Source organism: Chinchilla lanigera, unplaced genomic scaffold, assembly GCF_000276665.1.
Source record: "Chinchilla lanigera isolate Chin_1 unplaced genomic scaffold, ChiLan1.0 scaffold00008, whole genome shotgun sequence".
NCBI lineage: Eukaryota > Metazoa > Chordata > Mammalia > Rodentia > Chinchillidae > Chinchilla > Chinchilla lanigera.
Window position 1 is genome coordinate 8,442,868 of NW_004955409.1, and position 12,223 is coordinate 8,455,090.

The window sequence follows — 12,223 nt, forward strand, 5'->3', positions numbered from 1 at the left end:
TATATATATATACGGGGCTGGGGATTTAGCTCAGTGGCACAGCACCTGCCTGGCAAGCACAAGGTCATGAGTTTGATTTCCGGTACCGGAAAACAAACAAGCAAAAAAAATACATATATATATGCACACACACACACACACACACACACACATACATATACTCTGTGTCACAAAATGGCCTGTGTGTTTGTCTTTGATGTGTAAAAAACTTTGTCAAAGCTTTGTCCATTTCTGTCTGAGAATAGTCTTTAAAGTTAAAAGTGATGTTTTTCTTGTTTTCCAGTACTATTTGATGCCGAAGCTCTCACGACTGAACACCACCTTCTTGATTCAGTAAGTTTTCCAACTTAATTTGGTAACCCTTAGTGTTCTAGATTTGTTTTAAAAAGTGAATTATTATTTTTCACCTGGTGTGAGGTTTAAAATTCACATCTGGTCACTGGTGTCGCTCACTTTGAAACCCATTCATTATCCTGCGCTTACGTACTCGAAAGGACACTGTGGGCTTTAACTTTTTTATTTGCACCTGTGTCGTGTGTATTGACCGCGTCCATCGTAGGGAGTTTGTACCTGTATAGTCTATCTTAATTCTTCTTTCCCATCCCCCTCCCATTTATGCGAACTTTGTTTCCATGGAGCCCTGTGTCCTAATGCTAACCCTGGACGGTTCATTTCCCTGTCTGACTCGAGGATCGCATCTGACTTGGCACATAGGCTGGGTACCAGGCGGACGATACGTGCCCTAGGCTAGACCAGGCGTTTCCGAGCCATCCGAGGAAAGCCGAGAGCAAGGCCTTGGCCTTCAGAAATGTCCCGCTGCCTCGGGGCCGCCTCTCGGCGCCCCCCAGTGTCCTTGGTTACTCTCGTCCTCCTGCTTTGGGGTCATTCCGTAGTACTCGCACGAGGCCTCGCTGCCCTCGGACTCCCTGGGGCTGGGCTTTCCGGCCTGTGCGCGGCGGCGTCTCCATCTGCGGAGCCGTCCTGGTCACGAGCAGCCACACGGGCACGGCATGGTACACGGGGCACCCCGCTACAGTGCCGGGGCTGGGTTCTGTTTCTGAAATGTAATTTCAAATCCGGTTCTCTTAGTAACTGTAAATTCCCGTTAGCTGTCTGATTGCTCCTCTGAAGCGGGCACCGCGCTGTGAATTTAATAGTTGGCTCTCTCTCTCTTCCTGGGCTTGTTTTCTTTTGGGGGGATGGAACCCACGGCCTCACCTGAGCTACATCCCCAGCCCTGTTTATATTTTATTTTGAGACTGTCTTGCTAAGCCACCAAGTTGCCTGAGCTGGGCAGGTAGCCTGGAACTTGAATCTCTCCTGCCCCAGCCTCCAGGAGTGCTGGGATAAGGTGTGTGCCACCGTGCCCAGCTCCTACTAAGTTTCCTGCGTTAGTTTCCCCTCCTCACGGACCTGTGTATGGCCGTGATCCGAGGTAGGACCGGGTCATCTTTCTTGACCAGGCGACGCTAATGTGTGGCCAGAGCAGACCACTCTCGTGGAGCATCTTCCCTTGACATCTCCAGGATGGGAGAAACCGTTAGCGCGGGCAGGAGCCAGCCACAGCCCTCGGGGCCCGGGAGAGGCCGAGTCTGAAGCCCTGACTCTGACGGCCCCGGAGGCGCGGGGCTGGCGCTGCGTCTGGGGCCCCTGCTCGGGGTCCACCGCGTCTGGGAGCGGAAGTGTGCCTCTGTGCCCCGGACAGTCGGTCTTGGTCCTGACCTTTCTTAATCAGATCTGAGAGCAAGAGGAGCGTGGGATTCAACCCAAGGCAACTTACACAACCCGCCTTAATCCTGTTCCCAGGTCTGAAGGTCGATTCTGATGATGTGCATAATTATCTCCTTGATAAATCTTTATAATTTGGCTTCTTCATCATTTTTTCCAGATCTAAATATTCTAATTTAGTTCTTTTGGGCTTTAGTGCACACATGCCTCCCTCCCCTTGGTACTGAGGGTTGAATTCAGCGCCTTTGCACTGAGCTCTGTCCCCAGCCCTTTCTGGGAAACGGGGTCTCCTAATTGCCCAGGCTGGGCTTGAACTTGGGATTCTCCTGCCTCAGCCTCCCAGAGCGCTGGGTTACCGGCCTGGGCCAGCACACCCTGCTTGGAATTTAGATGCTCAAATCCACCTGTCTGTTTAGGCCCAAACTACTGCTTGCTCAGTGGCATCATTGACCCCGAAGGAGAGCTTGGGTGGAAACAGCCACTGATCTCGCAGAAGTAAAGGCCTGTTGAGTCGCACCGCACGGGTTAGGGTCTGCGTGCGCGCTGTCCGTTCCCTATTGGGTGTCTTAGGCTGGGGCAAATTGCTACCGGTTTGAGTCCACTGTGATGGGAAACTGGGGGCGGCTTCATGACCTCTGACTTCCTCCGCAGCCGGGCCTGACCTGCAGCGACCCCTTCACCCCGGCAGAGCGGAGACGCCGGGAGAGGACCCGCCTGGCCTCCTTCGGCGGGAACCTGATCTCCTTCTCCCCGCTCCGTCCCCTGGCGGCGGAACAGCCCGAAGACTTGTGAATTTAAACGCCGGCGTTGTGCTTCCTAAAATCTGGAGAATGTGTGGTTGCCTTTGCTTCTATTTAATCCGCTGAGCCAGTGTCCCAGAATGTTTTGATGTGGGGCGGTCATCCCAGTGTATTTTAGACGTGATACTTCCAAGAGGGGCGGGGGGTTTTGTACACTTAGCACACAGAATAAAAAGTAGACTTTGTCTTGCCTCTTTGGTGTTAAAATGTGTAGAATTAGAGCTAAGTACACTTATGCAGAGCTTATAGACATTCTTTAAACTTTGACCAAAACATTCGCTTCTTTTTATACTCTGAACTCCTGAATGCACTGACAAGCTGGGCGTGGTGGCGCACGCCTGTAATCCCAGCACTCGGGAAGCTGAGGCAGGAGGATCCTTGAGGGTTCGAGACCACTCTGGGCTACGAAGTAAGCTCAAGGCCATCCTGAACTGCGTAGCGAGACCCTGTCTCAAAAAGACAAAAATAAAGAAATCCCTGACTTTTATGAATATTATTTTTTTCTGTCTGGCTTTTTTTGAGTTCTTCAACAAGAAATGGACTCAAACAGGCCCAAGATTGAGGAACTGTGTTATTTCACGCGTTATCAGGGCAATACCAAGCATTGTCCAGTTGATAGCTCGATGGTGACGTCAGGTCCATCACTCTGTCTTCGGAGCTAGCTCCTCCAGAAGGGTCCTTTGAGGTCCTAGCGGCCACCTGTGGCAGTCTCAGCTGGCCAGGCCCACTGGGGCCACCTCTCCCTGGGGCCGGCCGCCTGGCCCTCGTGAGGGGCCGTCTGAACAGAGCCGGCGCTGGCCGGAAGTGGAGTGTCTGCGGCGAGGTAAACATCCGGGTCCCCTATTGGCTTATTCTTGGGCTGCGGGCGCTGGCAGGTCTCTGGACACAATGAAAGCAGAACACGAACCTCCTCTCTTTCATTAAAGACGTTAGCTGGCAGCCCCACACGCAAACAGTGTCTATGTAACAGTGCAGTAGCCTGCATTTTTAAAAGTGAGCCCCCGCCCCGCCCGTGGGGGCCCAAGGCCTGACTGAGGCCCAAAAAAGAAAAGTGCGCCTTTGTAGACAAAGGAATCAGGCTCAGAATTCCAGTAATTTTAAATGCGCTGAGGTCTTTTTTCCCCTCAAAGCCACACCCTTCCATTTAGTCATGAATAGAGGAGCCAGTATCAGAGCTGGGTGCGGAATCTGCAGCTGCTGAAAGACATGGGCAGATGTGCTGTCCACATCCCTTGCGAGGACCCCAGGAGGTGCCGCTGGTCTACAGCCCTCAGCACCCCGCCCCATCCGGCGCCGCCGGAGTCCGGACGCCCCGCTGGCTTAGCCCGCGGCTGACCCCCCACCTGTGCCCAGTTGTCCCGTTCCCCCACCCCACCCCAGGCGCTGCCCCCACGTCACCCCTGCCGACCCCTGGCCTTTCACTCTGCCTCCTGGGAGGCCCAGGTCACTACGCCTGCAGGTCAAAGTGCGCAGGAGATGGGTTGTAGAGACCATGGTGGATGAAGCGACCTCTTCCATAGGCCGGTGGGCAGGACAGCAGCCCAGCTCTGCAGGGGGATTGACCTCTGGCTCGCTGGCCACAGGTGAGGCGGGGCACAGCTCTAAGAACTGGCAGTGGGAACCACGAACTTTTGAAAGCTACCTAACCTAGACGCTCCTGTTGTGTCTACACATCCGGAAGTTTCCTAAAAACCACGCCATGGAGATAGTCTCATTGGCATCAAGTGCTAATTTGAAAGCAATGAACTAGAGAGAGAAAATGGGTTATTGAGCAGTCAAGTTTGGGCATGGCGGCGCACGCCCGTAATCCTAGTACTCCCAATACTCTGGAGGCTGAGGCAGGAGGATCACTGCAAGTTCAAGGCCGGCCTGGGCTACAAATGAGACCTTGTCTCAGAAAACAAGTTTACTATGTGGTTAGCAGCAGCAAAAGCATCCCCCTGGTGTGGCCAAGGAGCCTGGCCGTGTCAGGGGACCCACAGCGATCAGCCCATAGCAGCAGGGACTGCAGGGCTCTGCGCTTTACTTCCTGCCGTGACACCGCCAATCCCGCCTGTCTGAGGTTCCCTCCTGCTAAGCAACCAGCAGCAGACAGGAACTGCTCCGGTCAGCTTCCTGCTCCTCTCACTAACTCCAGTGAGGGAATCAGAGGGTGTTTCCTTGCACTTGTGAGAAAACTGGGACAGAGGATTTGGGGATAGTGCATATGGGGGTAGTATGTATTTACCTTTTTTGGTTGGAGAGGTAGTACTAGAGATTGAACACAGGGCCTTTCTGTTAAGCCACATCCTCAGCCCAATTTTTGAGACTGAGTCTTACTAAAGTTGCCCAGATTGGGCTCAAACTTGGGATCCTCAAAAAAAAAAAAAAAACACTTGGAATCCTCCTGCCTCAGCCTCCCAGAGTGCCAGGATTATAAGTGTGTGGTGCCAGGCCCTGCTACTTTTTTTTGTCTTTTTGAGATAGGGTCTCGCTATGCAGTTCAGGCTGGCCTTGAGCTCACTTTGTAGCCCAGGCTGGTCTCGAACTCACAAAGATCCTCCTGCCTCAGCCTCCTGAGTGCTGGGATTTCAGGCATGCACCACCACGCCCGGCAACTTTCTCTTTCCTTAAATGGCATAGGATACTTAGGAAGCTCTACTGTAGTATTAGCATTGCTATGTGTTTCTTTTTCCACTGCACACTAGTGAGAGTAAGCTGCTCTGATGAAATGACAGAGAAACGTGACTTCATGTGACATTTATTAAATGAGTGACTGACGAGAAGAATATTGCTGCAAAAATGTGAAACTTTTCCCTCGCAGTGAACCTGAAGCCTTTGAACAGGTAAGGTTCGGATTGGATCCTTTTTACGGGAGCATCTGCCCTTCCGGATTATATCATAGTGTACGACGCGCTGCTGAGGTTGATGTCGCCAGAAATCCCCAGTTTGTTGATTTGCGTGAAGTTTCTCACCCGGTGACTGTACTGCAGCAGGTGGGCGTCATTGACCGCCACCTTGAAGTGGTCGGGCTCCACCAGCACTTGGATCTGCAAGGCACAAACACAACCCTCATGTGAGCGGTGCCTGTCTGTCACCTCCCATGGCCACCGCACGGTGTGTCCCTGTTGCAAAGCACCACAGCCCACAGGGTGCAGCCATCATTCCTGTCCATTTACCAGAGGGACCAGGGAGGGATGACTCATCCCAGCACAGGAGGCAGGCTGAGCCAGAAGGACACTCGTGAGTTCAAGGCCAGCCTGGGACACACAGTTCAAAGCCAGCCTGAACTACGCAGCGAGACCCTGTCTCAAAACACCAGTAAATAAATAAATAAAAGGGGAAAAAACAAGAAAAGGAAATGCACATGAATTTCAGACCAGGCTAGCCTGAACTCACAGCGTCCTCTATCATTTGTGGATCTGATTAAAATCCAAGTAAAGGGACCTTCCCTGGGCGTGGTGGCACATGCCTGTAATCCCAGCATTTGGGAGGCTGAGGCAGGAGGGTCCCCGAGTTTGAGGCCAGCCCCTGTCTCTGAAGCAGAATGCTCCAAGTATGTGGGCTTTTAGAGCGAGCCCCCGTGAGAAATCACAAGCACTGCGTAGGAGCAGCGCTGACTCACTTTGAACTGCTTGCCGATCTCAAAGGGGAAGGCCTGCTGCCGCTCCTCGCGCCCCCAGGCGTTGTTCTGCTTGGTGTTGCACACGATGACCCGCCTGTTGTTCTCGTTGAAGCGCGGGTTGAAGTGGAAGGCCACGTCGTTCCCCTGCTTGAAGTCTAGGGCCAGTCTGTTGTGAACCAAAGACCAGTTAGGAAAATGACTGAAGGAGCACGGGTTTCCAAGAGCAGATCTCATTAATGGACAGCAGGTAAGTCTGAAGGGGTTCAAGCCAGAAATACACTGGACCCAGTATATCATAAGGTAAGGCAAGCATGGTGGCACGCGCCTATAACCCCAGCGCTCTGGAGGCTGAGGCAGGAGGATCACCATGAGTTTGAGGCCAGCCTGAACTACATAATGAGACCCTGTCTCGATAAAAAAAAAAAAGGCTGAAGAGACAGCTCAGCACAGCACCTGCCTGGCAAGTATGAGATCTTGAGTTCGATTCTTGGTACCAAAAGGAAAAAAAAAAAACCTAACTTGCAGCACCAAGCAACAATTTTTCAGTTTACTACCATCGCCCATTTCAGCCAGAACTGGTAAACTGCCACGGGCTCAGACTGCATCTTGTGTTACTGGCACTGAGCCTCCCGTGCAGTCACCCTCACTGCTGGAGGATTCTGCATGTCTCTGTGCTGGGGCCGCAGGAGGGGGCAGATCAAGTAGCGGGTGCATTCACTCTGCTGGGGGCACACGGCCAGGGGCGCAGGCAGAGGGGAATCCTGTGTCACACAAGTGTCCGTGCAAGCAGGCGCTGCGCAGAGAAGGGTGGTGACGGCCACGGGGACCGGAAGCCGGGCCAGGCCGGGCTACGTGGTGTAAGTCAGCAGGTCGGAAGCGCTGCCTCTCCGGGGAAGGAAGTGGCCCCCGCTGACTCACGGGGAGCTACATGACAGGTCCCCGCAGGGTTCCTGAGACTCAGTGAGCTGTGCGCACGGCCTGGAGACGGGGACCCACACTCAGTGCTCGGGAGCCTGTGAGAGGACAGGGACAGGCCCGGCGGGCGGCCTCGGGCTTCGCCAAACCCGGGAAGTGAGTGCCGCGGGCTACCCTCGGGTGGCAGCACTCCTCGCCGGCCTCAGCCTCGAGGACAAAATGACAAAGTGCACAGCAAAATACAGAACACGGGTATGTCACCACGTGCTCCTGAGTGACGCTTCAAGAAGTTATGCAGGGACCTGTGTTGACGGATGGATCCCCCATCATCGTACATCCAAGATTCCACATGTGTAGTTTTTAAAATCCCATTAAGATGCGCAAGAAATCATCCTCTGTACAAGAGCCAATCAACAAACATGCCAGGTTGCCCCCGGCACCCTCTTTACCTGTTGGCGTTGGGCTTCACGGTGCCCACAATCGTTATGAGCATGCGCGGCATGACGCCGCCAGGCAGGGGCAGGTCATAGGGCACAGTCTGCAAAGGAACAAGGAGAAGCGTCAGCCAGGAGGCCCATTTGCGTGGGAAAAGAAAAACCGATGTCGCTGAAGCTGGTTAACAGTTAACAGCGGATCTGACGCGGCTCTGGTTTAGGTCACCTTGCCCAGAGCCTGCAGAGATAAGCCTCCCCGAAGCCACACAGTGGTAATCAAGAATAAAGCCACCAAGCCTGGTGTGGTAATCCCAGCACTGGGGAGGCTGAAGCGGGAGGATTGTTGGGAGCTCTGGGCCAGCCTGGGCTACATAAGTGAGTTCAAGGCCAGCCTGAACTGCACAGGGAGAACCTGTCTCAAAAAGACAATCAAACAATGAATGAATGAATGAATGAATGAATAAATAATAAAGCCACTAAGAGGAGAAAATGGGCCGTGGGATTCCCAACCTGTCCACACGGAAGCGAATTTGCAGAGTTCACGCTGGCCCTCAGGACCGCACCCGCCTTCCTGGCCCCTCCCCAGACACTTGCGGCTGCCACAAGGCACTGAGCTTCGCGGGGATCCCCTCAGGACTGTTTGCCAGAAGTCCCTCACTAACATGCATTTTAACATGCACAAAAATTCAACCCTCGGGTCACAAGGTTACCTCCAGATGGCTTTTCAAAACCAGACTGCCTGAGTTCTCTGAGCTCCCCTGATGACCCTGGGCAGAGGATCCCACTTCCCGTCACCCACTTCCTCATGTGCAAAGCGGGCGCGTGACAGCGTCTTAGGGGTGGCGAGCGCGCGACACAAAGGGACAGTTCTGTGGGCTGTGCGCCCTGCGACCCACGCTCCCCTTGCTGTTCCGATCTCCGCTTGATTCGTACTACAGCAGCTTTACCGCTGTCTGTAGAAGACCTGACACAGCTCAGCAAGAGCTCATGTTCTGCGATCAGGCTCACATGCTTGTGACCAGTCCCTGAGAAGCAGCTCTAGGAGCAGGGTTCGAGCCCAGGGCTCCCTGAGTGCGCTCTGGACCCCCACGCCCATGCGAGGACGGCCCCATCTTACCAGCGGTCCAGAGGGCGCCCCGTAGGGGCTGGCACTGGGGTAGGCTCCGGGTGCAGCCCCAGGGTAGGAGCTGGGCGGAGCCCCAGGGTAGGAGCCGGGCGCGGCCCCAGGGTAGGAGCCGGGCGCAGGGGCACCTGGATAGGCACCTGGTGCCTGGCCAGGATAAGCCCCAGGGGCCGCCTGGCCCGGGAAGCCCCCAGGAGGCATCTGTCCAGGGTAAGCCCCAGGAGCAGGCTGCCCAGGGTAGGCGCCAGGGTAGCCAGCCCCTGGGTAGCCCCCGGCCCCGGGCCATCCTTGAGGATTCGGGCGTCCAGATCCAGACAAAGCATCGTTGAGCTGGAAAGGAAGACGACAGCCATCACAGGACAGAAGACAGACAAGGGGAAAACCGGCACCCTCAAACTAAGTAGCCCCTGGAGAAAGACAGTGAGAGGGTGAGATTCAATCAGCACGGCTTTGTCCCACCTAACAACGGTTTCGACTTCCAAAGACTGAAATTAGACTGGAGCCGGGTGTGGTGGCGCACGCCTGTGATCCTAGCACTTGGGAGGCTGAGGCAGGCGGATCACCTTGAGTTCCATAGTGAGTTCAAGGCCCACCTGAACTACATAGTGAGACCCTGTCTCAAAAAGCAAAAAAAAGAAAATAAAATTAGACTGCAGGACCCTACTCGTGGGATTTTTCACTTTCTCCTGGCCCGAGCTGGCTCTGCTCCACCCACAGGCCACGAATTTCTTCCGGGGGCTGACTGTGCTCGCGGAGGGGTGAGAGGCCACTGTTGCCTGGTTCCACCCACGTCTGCTGCTGGGAAAGAGGGCTGCGGCCCAAAGACCGCGCTGGACCAGGGAGGCCGACAGGGAGGCCGCGAGCAGGAAGGGGAGGGGAAGACAGGCCCGCAAGCTCCCCCGGGGTGGCGGGAGGATGCAGCTGGGAAGACAAGGAACACTCACCGAGAAGCCGTCCGCCATTCTCCTGAGGGGAGAAGAGAGAGGGGTCACCGTGCGCTCCTGCGGGGGCTCCCCCATTTGCACAAGTATACAGAAGCGCTCAGCCCCGCCAGCCGCAGGTGCAGGCTGAGTCAACGGCACAGGACCCCAAAACACCTCCATGGGTGGGGACCCTGTCGGGCCAGAGTGACTCTGCTCACCCCAGCCCGCCTCCCAGACCCTAAAGGAAGAGCTGTGCTATTTTTACTCCACCATTTTAAGAAATGAATTCTTCTCCAGGGATCCAATAAATGGCAACTACTTGATAGGTCCTAAAAATGTAGTTTTGGTTTTTGAAACAAGGTCTTGCTATGTAGCCCAGACTGGCCTTGAACTCACAGTGATCCTCCTGCCTCAGCTTCCCAAGGGCTTGGTGGTGTACACCACTATGCTAGGCCTAAAAGTGTACAATGTTGACTTTTCCTGTGAGATCACAAAGGAGCAGAGCTCCTCCTAGGGCGTAACCTGTGCTTCCTTTATGCACACCAGCTGTTCTGACACCTTGTAGCTGCTGTTTGTATCACCATCAGACATACAATAAATTTTATTTTTGGCACACCTCTCCTGACCTGGGCATTCTCGGCCCCTTCCCAAGCCCCCTTCCCGGAGGCGGAGATCCCTGCAGCCAGACAAAGTCGTCACAGGGCGCCCTAAGCTGACCGTGCCTCAGTTCCATCATACTTGACCTTTGAAAGCAAAAGGGGGGGCTCCTCCGCCTTGCCCCTCCCAAGGGGGTCCCCCCGCCGCTGCTGGTGGGAGCCACTGTCCCTGGGAAGCGCTCTCAGAGACACGGGAAGCCTCTTAAGAGAGCAGAGCACTCTCCATTTGGATGCCAGTGGGAACGCAGTAACCTAGGAAACATTTTTGACGTCTCTTTTATGTTTTTATTTTTGTGTGTGTGTGGTACTGGGAATCCAACTTAGGACCTTACTCTTGCCAGGCAGGTGCTTGTGCCTCTGAGCTATAGCCCTGGCCCTCTTTTATGTTTTTAGACAAGGTCTCCCTGTGTATCTCAGGCTGCCCTCAAACTTGCAGTGATCCTCCTGCCTCAGCCTCCTGAGTGGTGGGATCACAGGTTGTGGCACCACACCCAGCCCCCTCGCATGGGGCTTGTTCTCTGCCTCTGCCCCATGTCACTTCAGGTGGGGTGCTGGGTGGCAGGCCACCGTCCTGTGCACTTCGCACTGTTGGGCGGCATCCCCACCTCTGGCAGTGACAACCCCAAGTGTCCTCACGCCTGGCCCCTGCCGCTACCCCCACGAGACAGTGCGGGGCTGAGACCCCGGGGATGTGTCCGCCCGGGTCAGTAGCACCTGACCGACCAGGCAGTTCCAGCTGCGGACACCAGCTGCCTGTCCTCCTCGCTGACGAGGCCCCATCAGGATCAGGCACAGTGAGGGGATGGCTGCAGCAGAAACTCCCACAACCCAGCCTCTGCTCCCCGACAGGCCAAGTGCAACCTGAGACGCAAGCACCCCCGCCACCTTCGAACTGCCCCGCCCACACGGCCCCAGGCGCTGGCGGGGAAGGTGCCTGGGAGAGCAACGGAGACCTGAGAAAGTTAATATTCCCACAGTAAGCGGGGAAACTGAGGCCCCGAGAGCAGCACAAAGTCACCCTGTCCCAGCATCAGGGACCAGAGCCCAAATCTCCAGACACTCAACTCGAGTCCACGCTACACTAATTTAAAATCCCAGGTCAGGTGTGGTGGTGTAATCCCAGCACTGAGGAGGCTGAGACAGGAAAATCACGATGAGTTCCAGGCCAGCCTGGGCCCCGTACTGAGCTCAGGACCAGCCCAGACTACAGGGAGACCCTGTCTCAAAAACCAAGCTAAACTAAAAAAACTAAAAAAAAAAAAAAAAAAACCACGCTAAACTAAACTAAAATCCCACACTATGACATTTTCAAGTAGTCCTGGTACAAGTGTTCCTCCCTGAGAAATTAAGTCTCTGGTTTATTGATCTAGGACTCCACGATAGGCTGAAGCAGTCAACAAATTTAAAAACACGAGATGGTGTTTTTGTCCAGAAACTGAGTGACTCATCCGGCAGAGGGGATGCCATTTCCCAGGTCACTTTGCTATTTATAACCACATTTTACCAGCACACTGTACTTTTCCAAAATTTGGGCGTGAGTTATTTTGAGTATGTCAACAGCCAACCATGAAATCTCTGTTTTTGTGTGTTTGTTTTGCTTTGAGACAGGGTCTCGCTATATAGTTCAGCCTGGCCTTGGACTCATCATGATCCTCCTGCCTCAGCTTCCCAAGTGCTGAGACTACAGGTGTACACCACCATGCCCGGCTTAAGATCTCCTTTTATAACCTGTGTCCTTTTGATGTCCAGGTTAGCAACCTCAGCACTGTGGGCCCTGGGCCGGGGAATCTATTCACATAAATATCGTTTTTACTTACCTGGATGTGTTCTTTTTGTTCCTGTTGTGTTTTTTGTTTGTTTGTTTGTTTTTTTAAGATGGAGTTTACAGAGACAATGAAATGAAAAATCTTCCCCCTCTACAGGTAGTACAGAAGTGAACTCCAGCCTGGCTCTTCCAGAATTCTGCCAGAATCAGAGAACTCTGAAGAGCCAGGAGAAGAAGGAAGGAAGGAAGGAAGGAAGGAAGGAAGGAAGGAAGGA

General features: G+C 54.2%; 2 protein-coding genes across 4 annotated transcripts in view; one reads left to right on the top strand and one right to left on the bottom strand.

Annotated features, from left to right (window-relative positions):
• Dlgap5 (discs, large (Drosophila) homolog-associated protein 5) overlaps window positions 1-2,720 on the top strand; it is a 37,548-nt gene extending 34,828 nt beyond the window's left edge. For all 3 annotated transcript variants that reach the window (XM_013510318.1, XM_005376750.2, XM_013510319.1), the window contains exons 18-19: window positions 284-333; window positions 2,380-2,720. In XM_013510318.1, coding sequence (XP_013365772.1) covers window positions 284-333; window positions 2,380-2,520 — 191 coding nt within the window. In that variant the 3' untranslated portion in view covers window positions 2,521-2,720. The remainder of the gene's footprint in view (window positions 1-283; window positions 334-2,379) is intronic.
• A 2,532-nt stretch (window positions 2,721-5,252) lies between these two features.
• Window positions 5,253-9,570, bottom strand: Lgals3 (lectin, galactoside-binding, soluble, 3; the record flags this gene model as incomplete). Its single annotated transcript, XM_005376752.2, is given in 5 exon segments — window positions 5,253-5,557; window positions 6,133-6,298; window positions 7,497-7,585; window positions 8,599-8,934; window positions 9,549-9,570. Coding segments are annotated over 5 exon segments (765 nt in total). The 3' UTR covers window positions 5,253-5,401.
• Between the last annotated feature and the right edge of the window lie 2,653 nt (window positions 9,571-12,223).